Source organism: Agelaius phoeniceus, chromosome 1, assembly GCF_051311805.1.
Source record: "Agelaius phoeniceus isolate bAgePho1 chromosome 1, bAgePho1.hap1, whole genome shotgun sequence".
In the NCBI taxonomy this organism is placed as follows: domain Eukaryota; kingdom Metazoa; phylum Chordata; class Aves; order Passeriformes; family Icteridae; genus Agelaius; species Agelaius phoeniceus.
Window position 1 is genome coordinate 99,645,958 of NC_135265.1, and position 27,252 is coordinate 99,673,209.

At 39.5% G+C, this 27,252-nt stretch overlaps 1 protein-coding gene across 1 annotated transcript in view; it reads right to left on the minus strand.

The window, feature by feature from the left end:
- LOC129117525 (cadherin-7) overlaps window positions 1-25,458 on the minus strand; it is an 84,243-nt gene extending 58,785 nt beyond the window's left edge. Inside the window, exons 1-2 of the mRNA XM_054628227.2 lie at window positions 25,328-25,458; window positions 16,103-16,510 (exon numbers count right to left, since the gene is read on the minus strand). Of these exons, the coding sequence (XP_054484202.1) occupies window positions 16,103-16,312 (210 nt within the window). The 5' untranslated portion in view covers window positions 16,313-16,510; window positions 25,328-25,458. The remainder of the gene's footprint in view (window positions 1-16,102; window positions 16,511-25,327) is intronic.
- Window positions 25,459-27,252: the final 1,794 nt, after the last annotated feature.

A 27,252-nucleotide genomic window follows, 5' to 3' on the forward strand; every position in this document is an offset into this window, starting at 1 on the left:
ATCAAGCATCTCCATAAGGGATCTCTTGTTATAGCATCTGATACATTTTATAACTAAATCTGAAAACAATTAATTACTCTTAGAGATTAAAGTTTAAATCACTATAATACTTGCCCCCAGCATCCAGGACTGATCTTTGCTAAGTTTCACTTGACACAGCATGTAAACTTCTCTACCAGATTGTCTGAGCGCTCTCAAAGCTAATTGATCCAATTTGCATGTCTCATCCTGGCAAAATTGTGCATCATTTCTATCCTCTTGGACTAAGTGATCACAATCTAATCACTTTGTCTACAAAACAGATGCAAAGTTTCCAGCTCCCTTGCATGCATCCATATTAAAGCAAGTCTAATTCGACAAACAATCTGATCTTTTTGTATTTTTATAGGATTACTGTCTCACTGATAGGCCTTCTGTCACCAATTGCAATGTTCAGAACTTTATACTCAAGGCATTTCCAATCTTGTCTCATACCTTCTGTGTGGTCCATTAAAATGAGCATTTCATTTAAGGAAGTCCCCTTAGGGAAGTTCTATAAAGCTTGGTGTAAATCAGCACAGCTCCGTGCACTGAAAGAAAGGTACAATTTCTATTAATTGAGGATCCTGTAGCTTTAAGGGGAAAAATAATTAATTATATCCCTATTAATTGGCCTCTGAGCCTTCTACACTAATAGATAGTGCCAAACTTTTGTACTTGTTAAAAGGAAAATGTTATTTTCAGTAAATATTAATTATTATTAATTGCTTCTGCACATGAAAATGTCTTATTTATGTTATTTTGCTGTACATTGTCCCTTCAAAACTACACAAGTTGTCATATAAACACAATAGCATTTTAGTAAATAGTTATGTTGTTCACAAATAGCTGAAAATTACCTTGTGAAAATAGCCTAAATAAGAGTTTCTGCAAAGAAAAGTCACAAGCAGATTAGTCAAATTAATGAAATATCTACACACTTCAAATCACTAAAATCAAACTTTCTGAAGAGGACAGAAAGTTCTATTTCCTAATCTCACTAGTAATTCACTAATAGAATTCATATTCTCTGCCTGTCTCTAGTTTATATACAAGCTCAAAGGTTGCTGTGTTTCTTCAGCCACACTCTTACCACATATTCCAATCTGCTGAATTCATTGCCCAATAGTACCCCTGCTCTTCTCGGAGTTTGTAGCAGGCATATTTTTTTCTTACATACATCCTTTTCATCACTTCTTCCACTTTTCTGCTCTCCATTAATGTCCATTCATAATTGCCCAATAAAATTCATGAGAAGGCAAAGAGATTGTTCAGAGATTTTTAAAAATTGTTTTGTTTTCAGTGAAGAATACATGAGAAACTCTAAAGCATGTTGTTCACAGAAGTCATCAATCACTGGTGGTCAGTGTTCATGACAGCTCATGGTAAGGAATACCCTTCAGTTTGCTCTGCAGCTACTTTTAAAACTTGTGGAAGACTAGAAGGTAAAACCAGAGCCTATATAAGAGACCAAAGAAACTAGAATACACTATTAAATTCTGTAATAAATTTTGACAAAGGTAAAGCATGCCAGTTCACTTGTAAAACCATGCTTTTGTGTCCATATATACACAAAAATAGCGGTACAAGTGGAAGGATAGTAGCTCACCAGCAAATCTAGTGAATTCAATATTAACTGGTAAAAAACAAAACTAATTAATCAACCAAGCCAATTTAATAATTAAAAAAATGCATTGGGACAGTAAAAAGACCTTCTATTAGTATGCAGTATGATAAAAAGCAATAGCATTAAACCAGCAATTCCTTTCTTTGTCTTGCGTTTCAGACCCAGTGGACAGGTCATATGCAAGCTGATCATATTGCACTCTTGGTTGAGTCTTTGCCCTGGTTACAAAAACAAGTAAAGCCCTGCTATCTTCAGATTCTGTTCTAATTTTAAAAATGTAGGGCCCCATAGCTTACAATAGGATTTTGCAGGTGCAAGTCAGTGAAACATAACAAACAAGTCTGAGGATGACACTCAGTTTGCTGTCTTTCAGCTGTGTTAGCTCAGCAGGACTAATGGCAATAATAAGTGAGAAAAAAATTATCACTGGAACAGGCGGGTGTGACTCACACATAGAATTCATCTACTGAGTAACACAGTATAATTTTATGCAGTCTCTTTTAAGAGCAAATTTTCTGCTAGTCTGTAAACCATCAGACACATATTAAACCATCATATTGTTTGTATGAGTTTCCAAGCCTATGTGAAGACTCAGAGCCCTGAGCAGCCTTTGCCATGTGACAACCTACTGCTTTTTCTGACACTCCACCCTGAAGGTATTTAAATACTGAGATAAAAGATTTAACAATGCTTTTGTTGAGCCCAAACTTACAGGAAAACATCAGGGAGGGCCTATTGATTACTGAGACATACAACTTAGGAATATATAAAGAAAAACTCCTACCTTACCTTACAAGACATCATTTATAAAGTGATGTTATCCTCTGCCAAACATTATTAAATAGTACCTTTGATGTTTAAGAAAATCTACCTTATTTTATTGCACTAGTTCTGTTGTAAACCAAAGATGCATTTTGATTTTGAGCATACACTGAATGTACTGCTCATCCTCAGTTGTATCCATATTTTCACCAGATTCAAGTTACTATGGAAGAAAAAGCATCTGGTTTCACTCCATGACTTTCTACAATGTCACACATACAATTTCTGCTGAAGTTCTCTTATCAGTAAAGGTTATTTACAGGTACAGGAATGTTTGATTCCAGGAAAATTTGTGATATTGCAGATCATTTTGTTCACTCTAATAAATTTAACTCTTCTAACCTTGAAGGTGAAAGTCTCCCCTTTATCCTGCTAATTATTTTACAAATTTTCCAAAAAATATAATCTGAGACAAAAATTGTTAGCACATCCTGCTAAAGCCTCAAACTGTGTTCCAAAATGATATTTGCATTTTCAGGATAATACAAAGCATGCATCAAAGAATCAGAACTGGAAGTCTGGCCACTGTCTAAAACACACATGACAACATAATTTCAGAAGCAAAGCTAAATATCTTCCCTTTTTAATATGGTATATAGATACAGACCCTTATATCTTTAAATCAGAAGGATCTGTCATCAGGGTGGACGTCTTAATCTTTCCATCTTCCTCACAGTCTCATTTTCTGCTTGGCAGGTATTTTGGAAGCCTGACAAAGCACCTGGGCCCTCAGTCTGTATCATCCCACACTTAAAGCAGTCATTGACTTCACTTTGTACTTCTAGAAGTAAAATTGCCAAAAAAAAAAAATTCAGAAAGATGACTTTGTCATCAGACTAGCAGAATGGACCATCATTGTCTACCCATCTCAGCTTACTAAAATAAGAGATGAATGGAAATTGTTGAATGTGATACTGTGACTTAGATAGTATGGAACAGCATCTAATTTTGACAGGACATTGAAATTAGTCTGCATGAAAAAAATCTCATGCAGCCTGCAAACAGATGGAAGGAATTATAGGCACATGAAATGATCTATGTCAAAATACCAGTCTAGAAGGAAAGGTGCCTACTAAAGTTCTGAAAACCATGGATGACATTATTTCATCCCTTTAGCACCCAAGAAAAAATTGCTTTGTAAGGTGCGAGCTGCCTTCTTAAATGGTAGACCAGAGAACTCATAATTTTGATTTTTGGCTCTTAATTTGGAAACAGTCTGGACATGGTCCAGTTACTTCCCTGACAGCTGCACATATTTGCATCCTTCCATCCGTCTGTTGAGAGCTCAGACTTGCTTGGACTCCTCCAGATCTTCATGTTGTTTTTTACTTATCCATGCTTTATCTTGACCCAGTAATTCTTGGAACCTCTATGTATAGAATGCTATTCTGTCTTGTCCTGGGCTGTTTGGCACTCTGCTGTTTATGTTTTAGGCTTCTTTTGAACAAATTCCAAATTCTCTAGCCCTCTCCAGTTATGTTTTAAAATAAATATTTACATCTTTCATTTTCTATTCATTGCTTCCTTAGTCTCATTAAAGAAGCATAAAAACTTGTTCTACTAGGTTTTTGTCTTGATGATATTTGCTTTTGATGTCTCGTATCACAGATTACCTTGCTGCACACGGCGTTTTCCTCTTTTGATTAAAAATGAACTTTACTTACCTTTTTTGTCTCTTTCAAATACATCTGCTAGTTAACAGACCTACTCCCCTGTATATTTCTAAAACCTGGCCACCTGCCCTCCTTTTCCATCTGTGATAACATAACCAAGTCAGGTCTGCTTTCTAGAACCCATGGGGTGGATTGAGGTGACCTAAACCAATGTGTGATCCATACAGATGCATATAGCTTCTCTAGCAAAGAGCATAGGGAATCAAGACCTAAGGTGATCCTCATTCAATCCCTGTCCTCATTTAAAAGACCATCTCTATCCATGTAGATGACAACAAGGGGATCAGGAGTAGTCAGCAGGGATTCACTAATGCTAAGTCACACTGGACCAACCTGATTGCCTTCTGCAATGAAACTGCTTGGAGGGATAGAGGCAGTAGATATTTTCTACTTTGACTTCAGCAAGGTTTTCAGCACTGTCTCCCTCAACATCTTCACAGGCAAATTCAGGAAGTGTGGGTTGAATGAGTGCACGGTGAGGATGACTGAGCACTGGCCGAACCAGGGGGTTGCAGTCAGTGGCACAGGGTGTAGTTGGAGGCCTGTCACAAGTGGTGTCTCCAAAGGTTCAAAACTATGCCCAGTATTTAACTCATTGATCAATGGCTTGGATGGAGGGCCAGATGTCTCCTCAATAAGTTCCCTGATGACACAAAGCCGGGAGAAGTGGCCAATATCCCAGAAGGCTGGGCAGCCCTTCTGAGGGACCTTGACAGGTGGGAGAGACGAACAGAGAGGAACTGTCTGCAATTCCACAAAGGCAAGTCCAGGGACCTGCCCCTGGAGAAGAATAACCCCATGGATCAGGACAGACAGGGGTCACCTGCTGGAAGGCAGCTCTTTGGAGAAGAACCCGGGGATCCTGGTAGACAACAAAATGTCCATGGGCCAGTGTGTTCTTGTGGGCAAGACAGCCAGTGGGATCCTGGGGTGCATTAGGAACAGCATTGCCAGCTGGTCAAGGAAGGTGATCCTGCCCCTCTACTTAGCCCAGGTGAGGCACATCTGGAGTGCTGGGTCCAGTTCTGGACTCCTCTGTACACGAGAGAGCTCCTGGAGCTCCATGGAACTCCTGGAACAGGTCGATGAGAAGGCAACAAAGATGCCAATGGGACTGGAGCTTCTTTCTTACAAGGACAGGCTGAGGGAGCTGGGCCTGTTCAGCCTCAAGAAGAAACAACTGAAAGGGGTCCTCACCAATGTCTTGAAGATTCTAAAGAGAGGTGCCAAGAAGATGGAGCCAGACTCTTCGCCAAGGAATAGAACAAGACACAACAGGCAGAGACAGATTGCACAGAAAGGTCCACCTGTACACAAGGAAGAATGATTTTATTGTGCAGGTGACCACAAACTGGAATGGGCTACCCACAGAAGTTGTGGAGTCTCCCTCACTAAAAATATTCAAGAGCTGTCTGGACACAATCCTATGCCATGTGCTCTGGGATGACCCTGCTTGACCAGGGAGGTTGGACCAGACAACCCACTGTGTTCCCTCCTAACCTGAGCCATTCTGTGATTAGACTGTTATACCTTAATCTAAATTTATTTTCTCATTGATTTCAGTTTTACATCAGACTCCAAAGTGATAAAAACAAAGTAAAATGCTTCGTCATGTCCCTTCCCATCTCACACTTACTCTTTGGCATACTTTTTCTTCTCTTTAAATTTTTCAATCTCTATTTTCCCAAACGAAACCCAATATAGGCTAGAATTTTTACACTTTCCTTGAATCTTAAAATAAATCTAAATTAAATAAATATGTCAGATAAGCAGGAACTATTCCTCAATGTGAGGTCTCTCCATTGCTTCCTAGACATAGATACCCACTTGTGTATATGCTTCATCAGTGCTATCATTCTAATTCCTGCATGTTTGCTCCATAAAACCTTGTTTGACATGGCTTCACTCGGTTTGTCAGTACAACAAATGGAAACATTTCAAACAACTATTATTTCCATTGCTTTGGGACTGATAGTCGCTTAGAAGTATGCTTGATTCAGCATAAAGATAAAAAAAAAAAAGAAAAGCAATAAACTTTAAGATTCTCAGCATGGTAGTGGACATGAATTTGCAAAGAAAGAAACAAACATGAGTAGGGCAAGTTGAATCTTACAACGAGAAAGGAAGTAACAGTTTCACTTGGCTTTTTTCCTGTTTAGATGAAGCAATAATAGAGTGCTTTTGTTCACAGCTTTTCACTGTCAAGAAGAAATTCAAAAAAAGGAGGGGATGAATGAAAGAGCAATATGGATGAACACAAGACTATAGTGTAGACTCAAAAGGAAAACCTTTTAAAAGTATTGCTTGGTTAAGCAACAGCTAAGTGCTAAAGGGTGAAAGATGATAGGAAGGATAACAGTCTAGAAATACATGAAGATTATGAACATCCAGGAGCAAGTGGAATTATTTAAACAGTTTTTAATATGTAGACTATGTAGAATTACAGCCCTGCCAGTTAAAAAAGAGACATAAAAACATGCCAAGCACTTTTCCAAATGCCTGCTCTGCCCATATAATGAGTATAGATTGTGTAAGAAAGACAAGTTAAGTATTTTGCTAATTTATGGCATAACGTTTATACCATGATTATGGAAACTTAAGAAATGACCATCTGCTTTTCCCAGCTGTGTCTGGAAACTTTTCATTGTTACAGGATAACAAGGTAAAATTCACGTAATACAGCACCTGCCTACCTTGTAAGGAAAATGAATTGCCTGATTGCCTAGTCAGCAGGGTAACAATTTGGTACCTCAGTATGAAGTGTTTAAGCAGCTTATCATCCTTACACATGAACAATCCAACTACCAGATTTTCCATATTTTGGAAGCATTTCAAATGAAAAACAACTTTTTGAGTTCAATTCTTCTCACACACACTCCACAGCAACAGAACTGCATGTCTTGTTAAACCTTAAGGTAATTTCTCATGATTTACAGAAACGGGAAAACTAAATGAAACAGTATGACTCTGGCAATGTTTTGTGGAATTCATGCAGAAAAATCTTACATCACCTAGAAAATGACATTACATTTCTTTCTTTCTACTCAAAGAGGGCCTAAGAATTTTCTGTGTTGTAGGTAGAATATTATGTAAGTGTCCTTTGTTGTTCTTAGCGTATACCTTTTGACCCACACACAATGTCACAACACACCCTTGGTGGTTGGTGCTATAGGAACATTAGAGTACTATATGAATGGAAGCCACTATTTCTTCCCTCTAAAATGTGGAATATGTTCATATATGTTGCAAATCAATCTTCAGTATTCCTCTCTCACTAACCTACAGAATAAAATATCAGTTAAAAATTCAATTTTGAAATGACCAGATATTTGTATTGCAACATTAATACTCTCAAATGGTCTCCAAGGGTGAATAAAACTCATCTGAAGATTTTGGACTAAGTCTTCAGTTACTCTATGAACAGCATAATTTAATAATCCAAACATATTAAAAAACTTTTTGCCTTCTTCTTGAATGTTTAGAATTAGCTTCTTCTCCCAGGGGAGGACTCTGAAAAAGACAGCTTGAGACCAAGTCAGTAAGGCATTTTTTGTGTTTCCTGATACATGAGTAATGGCGCATGAACTTCTGTATGCAAAAGAGCTGTATCTCTCTTGGCATTCCTATTTATCTGGAAGAAAAAATAAGGCTTATTCTTTGCTATGTTTATGACTAGTACTGTGCTTACTGCCATACTATGTGCTTTACACCTACATAAATAACAATATTACTTTTGCAACAGCACAAGGCTGTAACATCACCAAATATTTTTACACTGACAGAACTGTTAATGGTAGTATTTTTTTTCAAGAACATCTGGAAGAAATAATATTAAATATATTCTTCAACTTTATGAACCTGTTTACTGATTTTGGTGATCAGTATCTGTTGACAATGAGCTTCTTCACTGGCTAAGTTTACACTTGCCTGGAAAGGTTAAAAGGGTTCCCGTTTATACATTGAGCTCAAATGAATTATAGTTAGGTGTTCACAACATTTATTTATATCAAGTGAACAACACCCATGCCTATTTTTAACTGGCTAATTCTCCTTCTTATAACCTTGAAGTTACAAAAGATTAAGCATTATGACATCCTCAAACTTCTGCTCTTGGTATAAGCTGGTACTCATACCATGACCATGGTTTGAACAGTTGGGACAGAATTAGAGTTCTCCTAGAGCACACACTCCACTGCCTTTTCTAAGAGCTACTTGTCTCTAATTTACATGACAGTAAGTATCTCTTCCAGTGCAAAAGTGACAGAGAAGATGCTGGTAGCATAAGATAGGTAATAGTTATTCTAAAAGAACTGAGCAACTTAGTGTATTAACATATTTCTTCTCTCAGCAGCTCCACCATTAGCACTTTGCTCAGTTATCTCTTCCAAGGAAACGCATAGTGTTGAGATAATAAGGTAACACTGAAGAGATTTCCAGTACTTATCATCAGTGCATTTATGTAAAAGCCAGCTTATTGCATGCAAAGGAACCATTCCCTGATTTTTTTTTCAGAATCCTTAAATATATTGTCCCAGGTCCTCCCTTTAAGTGGTTAAAGTTAGCACTGAAACATTGACATATGTACACAGGTGCTGTTTTATTAAGTGATTATTGGGGGAAAAAAAAAGAGGAGCCAGGAAATTAAGAAATGCAGTATAATATTTAAAAAAAATGTGAAGCAAAGAAGAAATTCAGCAGTAGAGTTATGGCAAGGCAGTAACAGACCTGGCAGCACTTTTAGATGGTGACACGTGGAAAATACTTAATACATGAAATGAATGCCCAATGAGTCTGCAGACAGACACTTATGGCTAACAGAAGATGTATAAATGAAAAAAGGCAGCATGAAAAAGGTAGCGTGACAGCAGGCTACAAGATGTAAAACTATAAAGCATATGCAGTCTGATATTTTGAAAGCAATTGGAAAACATCCTCTATCTTTTCTGGTCTGAAAGAAGATGTAGCCTTGTACTAACATAGATATTAAACAGATCTGCACTTAAAAGTTTCAAAAAACTTGTCATCTATAAATACTGGGAAGTAAAGGCAGGAAAGAGCTCTCAATTATATGTTCATAATGTTTTAAAATGTTGCATGAATCTCATTTTCAGAAAAGAAATATTCTATCTCATCAAAAACAGCACTAGTGACCCACTGTTCTCAAACTATTTTCAGATGTTGATTAACACTGTAGTTCTCTGAATTCTGTCACTGCTTCTTAGTCTGCTATTAGTTCTTGCCTTATAAGACCACTGCCTCAGAGCAGGGGTTGTGTTTGCTTGCATTTTAGATAGGAAAATAATTCATGAACGGACTTACTTCGTCTTAGAACAATGCAAATACTCACAGTCCCTGATAGCCAGGGTTTTACAGTACTGTATTTCTAATGCCATTAACACAGAACTGTGAGACACGAGGACGGACATAAAACTGGATGCTGGATGACAGCCAATAACAAGAACTAAGGGACCAAGTGCAATCTCTGAAGACAAAAAGGAGAAGGAATGTCAGCTGAAGCAGCATCAGCTTGACTGACATCAGAGCTTCAAATCTCATTCTTTCCTGAAGATAAGGCATTTTCTGATAACCAGCCAAGCATACAGGAGCCTCTCATCTACATATAATTGCAAAATTAGCTTTTACTGTTGCTTTTCTATTTTGTCAGAGACTCATAAAATTTAGTTTTAAATAATGCCCAAAAGACATCCAGAGCAGGGCACTGCAGGTAGAGACTCTCATTCTGCTAAAATACAGAAATGGTATTACAGGATTACATAAATAGCATGGCTATGCCATTGAACAAAAAATTGCCATGAGGGCTGCCTAATTTACTGATGTTGTCATCACCTTCACTAACCTTCCTCTTCTGTAATGGCACATGTTAAGGATCAATGTTCTATATTATAGAAAGAGATCAAAAAGCTACATGTTCTGGTTCAGTATCCAACCATAAGTCTCTCAACTCTATTATCACTGTTAATAATGAAATTAAATATAAATTGTCTTTTAGTGCTTGGGCTTGTGAAATTGTCATCACTTTAAATCCCTGGCATAAAAACTTCTCTAGTATCCATTCAGCTATGAGAGAAGAGGACTTCCAGTAAAAAGGGAGAGAAGAAATTACACTGTAGCTGTTCAGGCTGATAAAATCAACCAGGAAAAGGCAGCAGATTTTAGGTTATCCTTTTGGATAATTCTTCCTGTGTGCCCTAATCTCACCACTGTCCCCAGAGACACTTTAGCCCTGCATGATAAAGAGGGAACATTTGGATTGTCAGTCATCTCTCAGTTATTCAGGGTAATCCACATAAATTATAGCATGGAAATAGTACACAAAGCCCACAGTGACTACCCAGTGAAGAAAAGTGTGTGATACTGGGACTGGACAGAACAAGTTGAGACAGTAAAGTCATACATGTGCAGTACAACTGAAGCATCACTTCCCCAAGACCTACTCAATACATAAAGCAAGTAAGCAGGACTTAATTATTTTGTCTGTTCATTTGTTCCACTTGCAGCACTTGTGGTAGGAAAATACTTGACAAGAATGGCTTGTCCCATTTTACTTAAAAGGTCAACTGCTATCAATTTTCATAGCACAGAAAAGCAAAGAGTTCCTGAGATGGATAAATATCAGAAATAAAGCAGATTTTCTTTTTCTCTTCTGTAAATGGTCTTCTGGGAGTATATAAAACAACAGTGCTTCAAAGATTATGATAAAAGTAAAGATAACACAAATAGAAAGTGAGGAAAAAATAAAACAAAGGGGAAGTTTCTTTCTGAGTTATTATGCTGTCCATTTTACTCACAGAGGCCACAAAGACACATGAAAAATAGCTGGTCTGAGTTTGGTGTGTTTGAATGTTTGTTTTTTTTTTTTTCAAAACTTCTTGGGGTGGAAAATAAACAAAAATCTGCAGAGCTATGGGTACTCTCAGCCAGGAGCTTACTTGCAGAACAGGCATGAACATTTACCTTGCACAGGATGCTTAGAGAGAAAAACCAGCAAACCAGACTGAAGCTGAGCAGAGAGCCTTAGTCCCTCTGGATGCCTCTAGAAGCAGCAGGAGGGTCAGATCCCTCCAGGGAACTGCACCTGACTAATCTCCTTCTTCATTATGTGCAAGTGAGGCAGCCCAGTCCTTTTTACCTATATTTAACCTTTGTAATATCACCCCATGCCCTCTCCATTTCCCAAAATGCCAGTAATATTCCCACAGTTCAGTCTGAGTTTGACTGAGGGGCCAGCACCTCCACAGTACTCACTGCCTTAAAGTATTTTAGCAAAGACACTTATTATCCAGCTCAGTCAAAATTTGTCAGCCACATCTGAAATTGTTAGGCTATGTTTCTATGAAAAGAGCCCTACTGCTGACTGCATCTGTATGGCCTGAGACAAGGTCACACCACAGATAAATATAGTATGTGAGTAATTCTGTCACCTCATTGAAATATTCACCAGCACCTTTGAAAAACAAAGCATTAATCTAAAACCTCAGTATCCTCTCCTATCCAGCCTCCTTCCCTCCAAAATGAGGAGACTGGAAAAAAACTACCCACTCTCTATGCTAATAATAACATAAACTTGTTATATGGGTGCTTTAAAAACCCATCCTTCCTGTTAGTTCTCTTAAAACTTGTAGAACCTGCAAATCCTCTTATATGACAAAATTTTTTAGGAAAAGCTTAACTTCATTTCTTTTTTCACATGCATCCCATTCTGTACTACTCCAGGAAATAATAATGCAAATATTAGCTTTTATGCACTTTTGTCCAAATTGAATCCAACAGGTTTATTTACCTTAAAACAGTCAGAAGAGGCAGGTAAAATTGTGTTGGAAGGCAATGACTGTGAGATCTAGGAAACTATGGGCTCTTAGTTCACTCATTTAACCTTTTCTTGCTTTTACAATCTAGAAAATGCAGGTTAGGACTTACGCTTTACTTTCTCTTACATTATAAATAAAAAACAACACTCAGGGCATCCTATGAGTTCAAAGCATTATTTTTGAGAATTACCAATGAGCCTTTCGAAGTTACATACTAATTTATTGGGTTTGTACTCAGTCAAAAGTCTCTGGGTTTTATTTTCCATCCTTCATATGTAAGTGAGACCCCAAGGGAAGATTTCAATTCAGCAAAAAGCTTGAAATTGCCCTGTAACTATACCTAAATTTAGAGCCATTGGAAAAGGAGAGTTGGTTTGGATCCTAAAGAAAACAGTGAAGCCAGCTATCAATCAGCATCTCACATGGAGTTCAAAGACCTTTTTCGCTTCTTCAGGTTTGTTTGTGGCCTCTTTTGTTTGTTTGGGATTTTTTAAACTTTTTAATGAGAAAAATGAAATTATTACTGGCAGAGATTTTGTGTCATTATAATGCTTTTGATGAGACTGATACTCTTGCAGCAGAAAACAGATTAAAACAAATAATAATAAAAAAACCCCAACCCATCAGACCAAAAAAAACCCCAAACCCTGGATGTCTGATAGTTATATAACAAAACCAAAAAAGGACCAACAAAATGTTCAAGTTCTACTTTTACTATACCCCTCTTTGCCAATGTGTACCCATGGAAACTTCAATTACAAGATCATATGCAACTTTTCAAATATTCAACATAATAGCAGATTCAACAAAATTTTTCCTAATTTTGGGTGTTTATGTGTCAAATCACTTAAAACTGCTCTATACTATTTTTTTTTTCCAAATAGATTCCATTACCATAATTTACAAGGAAAATACAGAGTCAGGCATTTTACAAAAACATTACCAAGCAGTAGTAAACATTTTCCAGAAAACAGAAGCCAGCTATGCTTCTAGCTCAATAAGCATCACAGTTAACTGCCTCACCTCCTACATGGCATGTCTGGAGGAGAACAGTGCCTATCCAAACAGTTTAATGCGTTAAACAGTTAAATGCTTCAGCCCTTCAAGTGAACATAACATGTGCTGTGCTGACCGACAGAAAAGAATTGTATATGGTTCAGTCCACAATCTGATTACATGTTAAGCACCTCCCGAGAAGTGCTCGAAATTACATCCAAGATGATTAAAATTCATATCATAGAGAGGAAGGACCTAAATTTTAAAAGAAGAGAATAAAAAAAGGCACCAAACTTCTGTCACCTCTGACTCCTATTAGAGTGAAATTAATGGAACTCCTCCAGAGGTTTCTCCAGAGTCACGTGAGAAACAGGCCCTACTGCCTTAATAAAAAAATACATATGCATTTAGGAAAACGAAAAAATCAAGAAGGAAGGCTGCAGTATAGATGCTCAGGTATAGATGTGAAGCCTTGTTAAACAAACATGAAAACACTGAAAAATTAAGGGAAGGACTTGTTTTACTGAGATGAATAGGAATCCTACTACATTATTTACAAGGAATAGGATTTTACCCAGCATGATCATGTAATTAAAGTGTCAGCAGGCAGACACCCAGGAGGACAGAGCTAGTGCTGAACATGGAATTAACATTGGTATTTCACAACTCTTGAATGATTTGCCATGTAACCCTAACATCCCCCAAATGCTGCCTTCCAACCAGAATTGCCTAGGGCTTTGTAAAATTGAATAGTGGCAAGGAGACAGTATTCCCCATTACAACTCCATTTGCTTGAGTGTTTCTGAAGCCTTTTTATCTCACAGCCCTTAAAAGCTGGAGGAAGGTCCCTCCTTCCTGGATGTGCACTAAGATTGGCACCCTGCAAAGCATCCTGAACACAAGGCAGCGCAGGGCTGAAGCAGAGCACTCTGCAGAGTCTGGTTCCTGCTTCCACTTCATTTGATGAGAAAAGTGAGTTATGAGAGCTTTTTGCTTGCTGCAGCTTCCTCACCAAGGGAAAAAAAAAAAAAAAAAAAGGAAAAAAGGAAAAAAAATCCATCCTTCCTATCCAAATCTCAGTCTCTTCTGTCCCTACCTGCCTGCAAAGAATTTCAATCAAGAGCAACAATGCTTTTAAGAGAAGAGGGGGAGGAAGGTGACTGCTGCTCACTTCAGCCGCACTTGTAGTGGTGCTACACATAATATATTAAGACACAGAAAGAAATTCACTTCTTCACCTTTTTGCTCCCCTGTGTGGGAGTGTGGCTTCGGTCATGACTGCACCTCAGGAGTCACACAGTGAAAAGCCTCTACAGTGAAAAGGTTAGGAACTAGGCACATCTTATCTTACAAGATGCTCAGCAAGGACTGTGTTTCCAGGAAGATGGGCTTCTTTTTGTAAGTGAAATTTTTTATCTGCTTTTCCTACAAAATGGATTGCTGGTACAAATTCCTGAGCCAACAATTCATACTGCTGATACAAAAGCAGACTGGGCACAGAATGTTTCAGGAGGGAAAAAAAAAAGGTTGTGTTTTGGAAGATATCTGCTTGTGAATGCTAGGACTCTTGCAAAGGACGGGAAAGAGCAGACTGTGAAGCTAAAAATAACCACATGCATGCAAATATCATGTACTACAGCACTACCACAGCATTTTTGGCCATAATATAGCAATCGACTGAATATGAGAATTACTACAGATCAAAACTAGTCTTCACTCAAGTACTTCAAGACACTTCTTTTCAGGAGAGAAATTCAAATTTGCAAGCCACACTTCTTTTTTTATCAGTAGGAAAGAATGCCAAATAGGCCATTTCCAGAGCCACAAGAGAAACTCCAACCTGGGGACAAATTTGCCTAAAAGACAAACCCACACAGGCAACCAGCAGCTGTGTGGCATCAGAATGGACACTGCTACATAAAGTAAAACTTTACCAAAACTTTCAAGACCACTGTAATGTCACCACAAGATGACATTTCTGATTCTAGTACACCTTTCTTAAGGGTTCAATTATGCAAAGTACCAGTCCCAATTCAGAAAAGCACCTAAACACAACGATAGCTGCAATCATGAAAGCAGTTCCCTATTTAACTTGATTATTCCATTGGCATGATTAAATTCTAAGTGCTTAACTGCATTAACACAAACATCAAGGTTTTGTCTCAGTAGGATGAATTAAGTAAGCTGAAATTCATTGCACTGGTATATTTGAAGCAGTGGATTTCATATTACTTCATCTCTTTTTCTGTAAGCATGCTGTTGTGCCAAAAGCTGTCACTCCCTTGTTTTCTATGCATTTGCTGTATTTTAATGAGAAACTCTATTTATTGATTCTGATATTACCGAGAAAATGGGTTTTCCTTTCAATAAGATGATTACACATAAATGTTACAGAGAAACACAAGAGGGGGTTTTGTTTTGTGGGCTTTTTTTTTCCCCTGCATAATTGCTGAAGGCAGCGTATTACCCACTAGCACAAGGCAGTAAATGAGCTAAGTCCCGGATTCACAGCTGTGCTCAGTGTGCTCCATGTGCAGCGGCAGGCGCTCAGAAAGAACCATTTGGGATGCCTTGATGTAAAAGGGCTGGCTCTCTACTGGACCCGTGCCCATCACAGACGAGGTGAAGCCACAAGGCTGTGCTGTGCACAGAGGACAGCGAGGCCCCCAAGGTGACAATCTGCCAGCCAGGCAATGTCAAAGAAAAGCAGTAATGCAGACATGCCCTCCTTTTCACTCATCACACCCACAGACGCCTGATTCTTTCTCTCTGGCTTTCAGTAGTGCTGAGTTTTAGGGAGCAAACAATATAATACAGAACTTCTTTTCTGGGACTAGCTGTTAACTCTTAAAAAAGATTACTCATTGTTATGTTCCTCTGTTTTAAAACCTAGTATAAGTAATAAATATTTTCTTCCTATCAGTGGTGGCAAAACACTTTCATTACTGTACTCTGTTAAACAAGCAGTGCTAATATGTAGAGCTCTTAAAGAAAATTGCAACAGGAACCTTGAATTCTTACGAGAATGCAATGTGTTGCTGTTCTGGGCTAACAGAATTACAATTTTTAGATTCCATCATATAAACACATCAAAAAGCAAGCATCTGCACCCTCCAAAGTTTATTTCAATCCCCTACCTTTCCTACATAGAGTGGGTCTGTACCCATGTATTCCTCCAGCACAAAGAACTGATTCCACACCCAGCTGCGTTTGGTTCTCGTCCTCCCTGATTGAAAATAGGGCTTTGACCTGGACCTTGTGATCTCTGCTTGATTCATCCCAGAAAGACATAGGAAAAGAGCTAGTATCTGAAGAAAATGGCAAAACTCCACTTTGCCCAACTTCATCTTTTTTTTTTTTTTTTTTTTCTCCTCGGTGAAAGAAAAAACCTTGACCAAAGCAGGCACAATTCCAGTTGTCTCAGTAGCTCTAGCCTCCGGCAGGGTGTCAGCTGGGAGTCCAGAGATAATAATCTGCAGAGGGGCTGATTGGAAGATGTCACCACTGCTGAACAGCCTTCACCAAAGAAACGGTGCAATGGGTACCTATCCAGGAAAAAGACAAGAACTGTTGTCAGAATTCAAATTTTTTTTAGAGAATGCAAATTCTTTGCAGTTTTCACATCATGCATGGAAACTGTTTATTCATTATTTTTCTCCTCATCAACACCAATGAGTTTACATAAATCTTTCTGAGTTTATAGTGAACTTCTTGGATGGCATTACTACTGCTGATACAACTGCGTTTATAGCCATAAAGTTTTCTCCTAAATGTTCTCTTAATATGTTAATAAAATGTTCTCTGGGTTTTTTTTTCCAGTATAAATGCTAAAATTGTTCCTCTTTAAAATAATCAAAGTAAGTGTAGTTATTATTTGCAGTCATTTGGTTTGATATTTTCTCTTCTGCCTGCTATGGTCTGCTTTACTTGCCATTACTATGATATAATTACAAACCAGCTAGAGGCACCAAGTTGTAATAATGGCAGGGATCTATCCTAGATTAACTCTCTCCCATATAACTCAAAAGTAAAATGAAGGAGCATAAGATGAATCGGAACAATTTGATTGATTCTTAGTCACAGTTCACCAGATGCTATGATTGGTTCTGATCTGAACCTGACCTGGTAAAAAGCCTTGAGTCTCCCCACTCAATTTCACTACATTCCTAAAGCAAATGTCAGGCACTGTAAGAAACATGTTAGACTACTTTATATGTAGTTATAAGTAAGAAATATGCCAGACTATTTATACAGAAATATGCCCAGAAAGATCAGAAGATAATGTCATTTTGTATTTTCAATGAAACCTTGATTTAATTACAAATGATTTTCCAGAATTAAAAAATGTAAATCAGTTTTTATTTAAAAATTTTAACATTTCATAACTCATAAGACTTACTAATAAAAAACCCATATTTTTAGAAAGAGAAACTTCAATACTTAAACAAGACTGTTTTCTGCTTTTTATGACTGTGAGCCTCCTCTGCCCATGTAAAAATGTATACTTAGCATAATGTTTTTAAAAGTACAAATTCTGTCAGTCAGAACCAAACATAGCTTCGCCTTTTAGAAGAATCACCAGATAAGCAAAGCTGTCTCCTAAATAGACATCCTCCTTGTCCAAGTGAGCAATAAGGGAGACAAGAAGCATTTATGAAGTGCCAAACATGAAGTGGAAATAAGGATGAAATTAAAATAGATAACGGCATTAATTTGGAGTGAACTGCTGCTACTTAGGAAGCCACGGAAGAAAGAAGATTTCATCCTTTATACTTTTAATTAATCTAAAAAGGCTAGACATTAAATCACATACACATTAAACACTCTGGACTGATTATCATAGTCCTACCCATTACTACTAAAACTGAGTGAAATGTGATATCCACTATCTGTTTTCAGTATGTCAGGCTCTTTCAGCTGCAGAACGCCTATGCATTGTGCTGCCAAAGGTACCTAGAGGGCAGAAACATGAAACAAATAAAAAGCGCTTCTGATTACAGACTGTATTTAAAGCCTTTTTATTGTAATCCCTTCTGTGGTACTGCCCTGCACCAGAAAGGCTTTGCTTAGAGGCTGGTGGGATAAACCACAAACCCACTGAGCGTGTTTGCTAAGCAGAAGCAATTTGAAGGCTTCCAAATAGGAAAATCCAGTGTCTCCCTACAGGCAAAATGAAAAGAATAGGCAAGCCTTACTTAAAGACTCTAATTTTGAAAACATGATGCTACAGTTATAAGACGTCACTTCAACATGGACCAAAATTCTTGTCACAGCAGGATTAACAAGCAGGTGTCATCCTAGTTAGAGGAGCCTAGTTTGAAATGATTAATCCCAACTAGTCATAACTCAGTTTTGATCTGGCCCTTTGGGTAAATCATGACCATATGACAGTAATTACTGAGAGGGCTGCCAATGAGTGTTAAGGAAGTAGCTGTGCTTTCCCTGTGATATGTTCATTTCCTACTGCTCTGTTCAGCTACGGTTAAGTGTTGTTTGTAGTAGAGGCTGTTTATGCATCCTTGATTTCCCCTCTCTGTGTCTAAGTTACATCATGTTAAAGACATCTGATATTGATAAACTGTCAGTTTATTTCAAAGAGGCAGCAGATTGTTATTTAACAGAGATAAAAATACAAAATGGATTTTCTTAAGAAATGTCAGTAAAACATTTACAATATGTTAGAGTCTTTTCACTAAGCAATTTGAAATGTCTTGTTCTTGCTCAAAACAGACATTTCAAACCTAGAATTGCTCTAACCTTTATCTCGAACAGTGTTCTCTTATATCCTTTCTTTTACACCTGCAGGAAAGTATGAAAGCCACCATATGGAGTGCCATGGTCCCCAGCCACACTCCACAGCACAGAACTGAAAAACGCACCCAAAATACCAACTGAAAAACAGTCCATATGCTAGACAGCACAATCTGATGAAAAGCAGAATACTCACACCTCCTAGAAAAAAAAACATTGTTGTGGTTTACTCATTCTCAAATACTTTCACCACACAGACTCCAAAATTCCAATTATTTTTATTCAGCTGTGTGGCAGCACTTTCTGCTCTGAAACACTCTTCCCTCCCTTTTTTCTCTTCTTCAGGATAAGTCTTCCTATTCCTCCTAAAGCCCTTTTTTTAAGGTTTTTATTTATAGTTCTTCCAGCACACTGCCTTTTATATCTGATATCTCCAAAAGCAGAAGTCTCTTTATATTTAAAAATAATTTCCGTTTTGGGAAGAATTCTTTATTAAATTGCATTTCATTACCTTTCTTACTGAGATGGATGGATGGATGGATGGATGGATGGATGGATAGATAGATAGATAGATAGATAGATAGATAGATAGATAGATAGTTTTATAGAGATTTTTTGTGTTAATTTTGTCCAAGCATAACTAGCACTTCAACATCACCTGTTCTATGATGTCCATAAGTATCAAGTCCACAAGACCACGTAAGCAATGTCACAGCATTCATAAAATTGAAAACTAAGAGGTACTGTTGGTGTTTTTTTCTTCATTAAGTCACAGCTCGAGATTTCAGGGTAGCACTTGCAGCAGTGGATAAAACTAAAACTGACAGTGACAGAGGGTATTCAGTGCTCTGATTCCAGTGTCTTCACTGTCATCTGTGTTTACTGACTTGAGTGTGATGGCAAAACTGACCTGCAACCACTTTGTACTTTTTGTTTAAAGATGCTCTTTTAGGAAACGCTATCTCTTTCTGCACAAACAAGATTCAGAATATAAAAAACTGAGAAATATTTACACTTTTGATAGCATAACTACCCTAGAATAAAAGTGTACCTTTACATCTTGTTTCTGATCTCCCAACTGCTACTGCCCTCCCCAAATAGGGGTAAACCAAATCATATCTCCTCATTCACACTTTCCAACCTAAAAAGTAACTTAGGCCTTTAAAAATAAAAATTTCTGCTAGTGTATTTAAAGCATTAGGCTCTAGCTTTCATATCTAAGCTTGTTTTCCCCATTTGCTTTACATGTAGTCCTGGCAATAACAAATATGAAAAATACAAAGTAACAGAACTGGTGTGTAATTTAGAGAGTATGTTATGTGATCTGGACAGTGCAGGTAGCATGTCTGAACTAAGCAGTAAGATGCTGCCCAAGTGAACAGCTCTAAGAATCAAAAAACCCCACAAAACCCAAAAATCTAAACAAAAAAAATCGTTTATGTTCCTAAATAGCTGGCTGATATATAAAACCTCAGACTGAAGAATACACATTTGAAAAAAACATAATAACCTTTTTATTCAATATACATCATAAACCTTACATTTTCTCCCATCTGCTGTAAAAAATTAAACTATATTTAAGCCACAGTCTACTGGTATACACTGTTAAACTGAAAAATGTTACTACTCTACATTCCCAAAACAATCTGCTAATGTCAAAAAGACACTATTATGCACTGTCTCCAAGGGCCAATCTTGATTTGTTGAAAACATTCACATCATGAATAAGATCCTCAACTTAAAGGAAAAGTCCCCCTCACTGCAAGCAATTAAGGGTAATTTACACCCACTGAAAATCTCTCTGAATATTTTGCTTCACTCCATAATTTCTAAAACAACTCATCAAGTCTAGCGTTCGTTGTTTGTGTGTCACAATAAGCACCAGCAGATAAGGACAAGTTTTCAGTCTCAGAGATATCATCATGGAAGCCCTCCTTCCCCACATCTGAGATTTCCCCAGCCCTGTAGGGCAATTTGCTGGATGCTCTTGAGATCATCTTTGCACCACCTAACCTTTGCAGCCAAAATGCAAATTCCTGCAGACTTCTGCTCGCACATTGCTACCAGTGTCACAGTGCCAGCTTAATCTATGAACCATATCATTTTCCTGTCAACCTCTTCAACCCAACTGAGGATTTTGTCCTTCAGCATATTTTGTCCTCAAGTGTTTCTAACGTGTAAAATGCTTCGGGAAGAAGTGGAAATCCAAACCCTTTTCCATTACTAAACTCCACCAGTCTGGATTGCATTACTCTAGTTTGAAATCTCTGTCAGCAATGCATTGGAGTTGTAACTGAAGAGTTTACCAGTCCTATTTTATTGCCTTTTCTTCCCTCATCCTCCCCCCTGCCCCATTATTGTCCTTTCATCAAATTTCTTCAATTTTTGATACCATTGCAAACTTTACTGAGGTCCAAAATATGGACCTCACTGACTGAGCAGCCACCACCTGCTAATAAATCTTGCATTAGCGTGGTCAACAATGCATAGTTATCCCATGGGGTTTTTTGTTTTTTCTCTACTTTAGTCATACAGTAAAATCAGAGCCACGGTGTTGAAATAATTCCAAGGGTGACTGTTGCCACTGGATCTTGAACCATGATCCCTTAAACAAAGTAGAACCAGCAGGTGAGCCCCCTGACAGCTGGACTGCCCTCACTGAAATATTTATGTGTTGACATTCAATTTTACAATGCCCATTGGACAGGGTGTTACAGTTAGTGGCAGAGAAAATTCCCCTTTGTTACAAGTCTGCAGCTCCTCCATGTCACACATCCTAAATATTACAGGAGACTCCTCCACAGGCACATGAACAGGAATGTGATCCTTGAGACAAAAAGGTTTTGAGAAGATAACATGTCTAATTACAGTGTAAATTGCAATGTCTGGTTATCACTTTTTTCAGAGAAAAAAAAAAGAAAAGGAGGGTGCCTTGGAGCAAGCGAGGTGGGGACCCTGTGATGAAATGAAGCTCTGCAAGTCAAGGCAGTATGATGAAACCTATTAACTCCCTGTGCCAGATGACATTACAACTACAGACCACAACCTCCTGCCGCTAACTGGCCTAAATATTCACATGGGAGATCTGTAAATGTAGTGCACATCCTGCAGTCTGCATCTGGTTATCAAGCAAAAAACTATCACTGCCCCAAACATATGGCACTGTTACACTAAACTGGCTCAAATACCCTCTGACTCAGGTGAAAGGACCTGATGAGACGATAGAAAAACACGAGGTACACTGCAATAAATTATATGGCTTTAAAAAATATCATAAATAAAACCAGGCAACAGCTTTTGGTCTTTTACACTGCTCTGCAGTTGATCATAAGATTGCACGTGTCTAGAGTGCTAAATTATTTGGGTTCTTGGTAAGTTTGTTTTCTTCCCCATGCAAAATTAGCAGAAGAAAGATCTTTTTTTCTTATATAATTTTCTCCATGTGAAAGGGTTTTATTGGTTTTTCACCTTGCCATGGTGCATTTGAAAGATCTAAGCTGCTGGGAAGGATTATGCTAATTTGATCGGTTATTGAAAAGAAGCACCAGCAGTATTTGTGGATCTGGGACCAATCAAGGCAAATATTTAAATTTCCACAAGCTCAATTTTTGCAGCCTCATTTCAGCTGAAGAACGTCACATAATACCTAGGGATGACTTTCTTGCAGAACTGCTGAATTCCCAGAGGAGGCACTCCTGCATTACTGCTTAGAGTTAAGCCTGGTTTGACAGGAAGAACTGAAGTAACCATCTATTTTATGCACCCTTCCTCAGATAGAATTTAATGATTTTTATAGCCAGAGAAAACAATACCCAGTAGTAGCATGAAAGCGTACATGAAAAAAAATGTGTGCGATAAACTAAAGGAAAAGGAATGGCTCAAGAAAGGCCTTCATTGAAGAACCGCTGAACACATCAGACACTGAAGTCAATAGACTGAAAACACTCACAAAAACTTACTAGACATCACTAGGACTGACTCCCAAGCAGTTTCTTCATCTGTAAACCAGTTGAAGTTTGAAATATTTTCTATTTTCATCACACATGGGAGTCAATTTGTGAGTTGAATCCCTTTGAGAAAAGGCTTAGCCAGGTTTATAGCAAAGTAGGAATTTAAGTTGGAGTAGAACAATATAAGGTCTTGGATTAGTAATGATTTTCTTCAGTCAAGTCTCTGACTGCTGAAGAAACACAGAAAAATGTGGGAACGTGTCCGTACACACAGTCATACATGAAAAGGACAGGCGAAAATCTATGTGGATATTATATGCATTCTTCTCATCAGAAAATTCACAGTTAATCTCGTGCTGTATAAATGCTTTACAATTACACTTTTACATGAAAACATAAGAATATTTTGCTACTAAATCAATAGCAAATAATCAATAGTGCCTTGCTATTTAAATCAATGAAAGTAGACTTAGGAGAGTTGTGAGGCTGTCATCTGACTTTTAACACTATTCTAATGACCCACATCAGCCTTTAATTACAGTAAAGTCTCCCATTATAAGGGTGAAATGTTCCTTGATTAAAATTGTAATCTTTAATGGCTTTTTGCAAGATAATCAGCTATATTACTGATGTTTGTATTTTCACTCACATTAACTGACACACATTTCTAACATGCAGTGGTAGCTCAGATTATTACCTTTGATATATTTCTAATATTCCTGGTAGTTTTAAACCTTTATTGAGTACTCAAACCCTAGATATTGCACATACTTAATATTAAAAGCTGTCAGAGCTAGGCCCTCCCTTACTGTGGATTTTACTGCAATTGTTTTTTGAATTTTACTTAGCCTTTCTTCATGACCCTAAAATAAATGTGTGTCTAGATGTCTAGATTAGATCCCCTGGTAGTTGCAGACTGAAAAGCTATAAAATTGTGTAAAAGGACTTAAAAATAATAGCACATTTGGTCCCTGGATAGTTCTTTTGGGTTTGTTAAGTGGGTTTTGTGTTCTTTTTTTTCTCCAAAGGTGGTAACACACCCGTTGCACTGAACTAGCTCTAATGAGGCACAATCGTACCATTCCCAAATATCCTCACTTCACTTTTGCATTGTTAAAACTGCTACAATACTGCTGAGAATAAAATCAGCATCACTTTATAGCTGATCTTTATCTCTTGACCTGTTGTACCTTCAGAAGCTACAGGGTAAGCAAACTTAATTTAGTTATGCAACTTTCATGCTGCTGCCCATCTGAACAGCTCTGCACCTGGGGTTGTGTAGACCCACCTTTCTCAGAAACAAAGTACATGGCTTTCACCAGTAACAATTCCCTGCAAACTCAAATAATGCAACACAGAAACAATTAGTAGATATAATAAAGATAGAGAAGTAAAGTCATGCATCCACGCCAAGGAGAGACTGCTTCAGAAACAGGCATGCTCAAGAGTTTGGCTCTTTTATGCATTTATTTATTTGTCCTGGAAAAGCAATTTATTTTCTGCAAAGCTGCACAAACACCTATGTTTTAGCTGAAAAATTGTAAGTCAGTATGTCTTGTTAGAGAGACTATGAAGTATACTCTGCCCTTTCAAGTCTCTGGTTTGGCTTGAGCAAGTTATCTATCAGAACATAAGGTTTTATCCTTGCAAGGGGAAAAGATTAAAGTATCAGCATTTCAGTTCCCAGAACCAGAGCACATCACAATTATCCATCTCCTAGCCTTTCCCACATCCCAGGGAAGGCATCGTTTGTAGAATCTTGGCTCACCTGAACTACTTCACCTTTTGAAAGCAGTATAAAGGCTAAACGGTATCTCAAAAAGGGTTATTTTTTGCCTCCATTAGCAACTAGAAGTCTGAGGATCCAGATGACAAACCTCTCGCTACTGGTGTACACAGCCTATTGTAGGAGAGCAGGACATGTCCGTGTGTGGATATGTGGATGGATTGGGGGACAGGGCGGAGGGGGAAGGGTCAGCATCAGCCAAGCACTGCAGAGCTAGCCTTACCAGCTGAATACTAATCAAAGAAACAGCTCCCATAATTTCAACATTTGCAAACTCTAGAACATCTTTGACATAGAAGGACAAAAGCTCTGGGAAATAACTCAGGAAATTTCATTGTCTCTATAATATTTTGCACTGTAGCATCACTGCCAGACTTGGAGCCCGAGCAAGACACCCGCTTTGGCTTGGCAGAAAGGACTGAGACAGTCAGGACTTAGGGTTGCCTATATTTTGCAGAAGTCTGTGGTCCTCCCTTCCCCCATCCCACATCCCCGCTTGTCTGTGAGACTTCTCCAAAGAGTCAAGAGTGATGCTATTGTTCTCTTATTTCTCAGAAGGTGCACACGCACCTACAGTCCCAGTGCTCTCACTTTCCACGGTTTGCCCACCACACCTGGTTCTGGGCGCTCCCGCGGCCGGTCCCGGCCGCCCCCAGCCCGGGGAACGCCAAACTTACGGCCGCGGCCGCGCCGCCCCCGGCGGCTCCGCAGAGCCGCGGCTCCGCTCCGGGCAGGAGCCGCTCCGGGGCGAGCGGGTGCGCAGGAACAGCGCACAGCCCTTTCCTGCAACTGCTCCGACCGCCCTCTGCCTACACGGGAGGGGAACGGAAAGGGGAAGGAAGGCAAGGAAAGGCACAGGTGCAGCCGACACTTACCTGCTCCCCCTCTCCCTCGGCTGCCCAGCGTGGTGAGTATTTTAATTCCAAGGGCTGGCGGTGCCTCCGCGGCGAAGTGCTGGCGGGATGCTCCCAAGAACGGGGGGGCGGGCGGCGGGCGGCGGGGCGCCCACCGGGCATGGGGGCTGCGCGCCCGCCCGCGCACTCGCCCGCACCCGCGGAGACGGGAATGGGAGCGCTGCCGCTGCTCCGCTCCTCCTCCTCCTCCACGGCACGGCGCGGCACTGCACAGGCAGCCGCTGGGCACACGATGGGAGAAGTGGGTGCCGGTGCCAAGCCCAGCTCCGACTGGGTGCGGATCGTGGCTGCGGGAGGAGGAGGAAGAAGAGGGAGGGAAGGAGCGGGGAGGGAGGGAGAAATCAGAGGAGGTGGGGATGCTGCTCTGGGCAGGGGATATCACGGCTCGGTGGCTGGAGCCGGCTGCCAGCTCCGTCCGAGGGCGCGCGGAGGCGGCACAGGGACTCTTTGTACCTCCCGAAGACCCAGCGGTGGCTATTGAAGCGGGATCCAGGGAGCAAGCAGCCTGCCCGGCCCCACTACCCCCCCAACCCCCGCCTCTTCTCCTCCTCCTCCTCCTTGACAGGATATACAGATGGAGTCCTTTGGATAAAAATCAGGAGCCGGGCTAGGGGGTGGGGCGGGAACCAATCTCTCTCCCTATTTGCATTTGAAACAGGGAGTTGAGGGAGAGACTTTAAGATTTTTTTTTTTTTTTTTTAATTCTTCCCCCCCTCACAACCCACCACGCAATTTGTCCTACAAGCTTCGACTGAGCTTTCGAGGCGTGGAGACAAAGTCGCAAAACTAAACCGAACTTGCGGAGTCCCTGCTTCAAGCCTTTGCCCTTTCAGCCTGCCCAGCCTGCCGCTTGTGAAACCCACGCTCCCTGCCCCGGCCCGTCCTCCTGCCCGGCGTGGGGCAGCCGCGGGGCCGCGCCGCGGTCCCCGTCCCTCTCCTGGTCCCCGGGCAGAGCACGGAGCCACCACCGATCTGCTCGGGGGACTTAAAACCTCGCAGCCCTGCTGCCCTCTGTCTCCCTAGAGCTACTGTCACGCCTCCCTGGCTGCTGTTTATACCCGGGGTGGTGGTGAGCAGGGAGAAGAGGATTAAAAAAAGTAAAAAAAATACGTTGAATAACTGAACCGGGTGCTTTCCCAGAATAAAGGGTGGAGGGAGCAGAGTGTGCGCACCGGCAGCAGGAGAAGGCTCAGTGTCACGCTGGGGCTGGTGCCCGGCAGCACCCACGCAGAGCCCGCAACCCCGGAGCTGCTCGGGGCAGCCGCTCTGGGAAATGAGTACCTGCTTTGTTCGGACGCGGTCCGGCTGGGAAAGCGGCAGCACAAACTTTCTGCCTCCTTCCAGCACTGCTGAAGCCGTTTGGGTCTGCAGAACGAAACAGATCTACAACTGAAACGTGATCAGCCAGGAGTCAGCACGCCTCCTAGAAAAAAAAAAAAAAAAATGCAGAGGTTCCAAATGTTGGCAGAGCTGCTGAACTGACATTTTTCACGGACAAAAATATTTTTAACATATACTGTTTTTAGAACAATGGACTGTACCAAGGGCAACTGTAAGAAATGCACCTTGGCCAATGACTTTTGGTTTATATTTACCAGAAAAGCATTTTCAACATGATATAAACAAGCTAATCATGTGAATATATAATTACTTTTCATTCCTACTATACATTATGCTATGAAGTGTGCTGTGAACACTAATAAAGTAATGTGCAGATAAAGTCACTTCAATAAGAAAAAAGAAGCAACAAAACAATTGGTTTGGATCACAAAGGTTTTTTAAAAATAATTTTATTTCTGAATTAGTTTATATCTTTGAATACACAATTGCAGCATGCATAACTCTTTTAATAAATGTAATATGTAACTGCTATTTCTTGTCTTTAA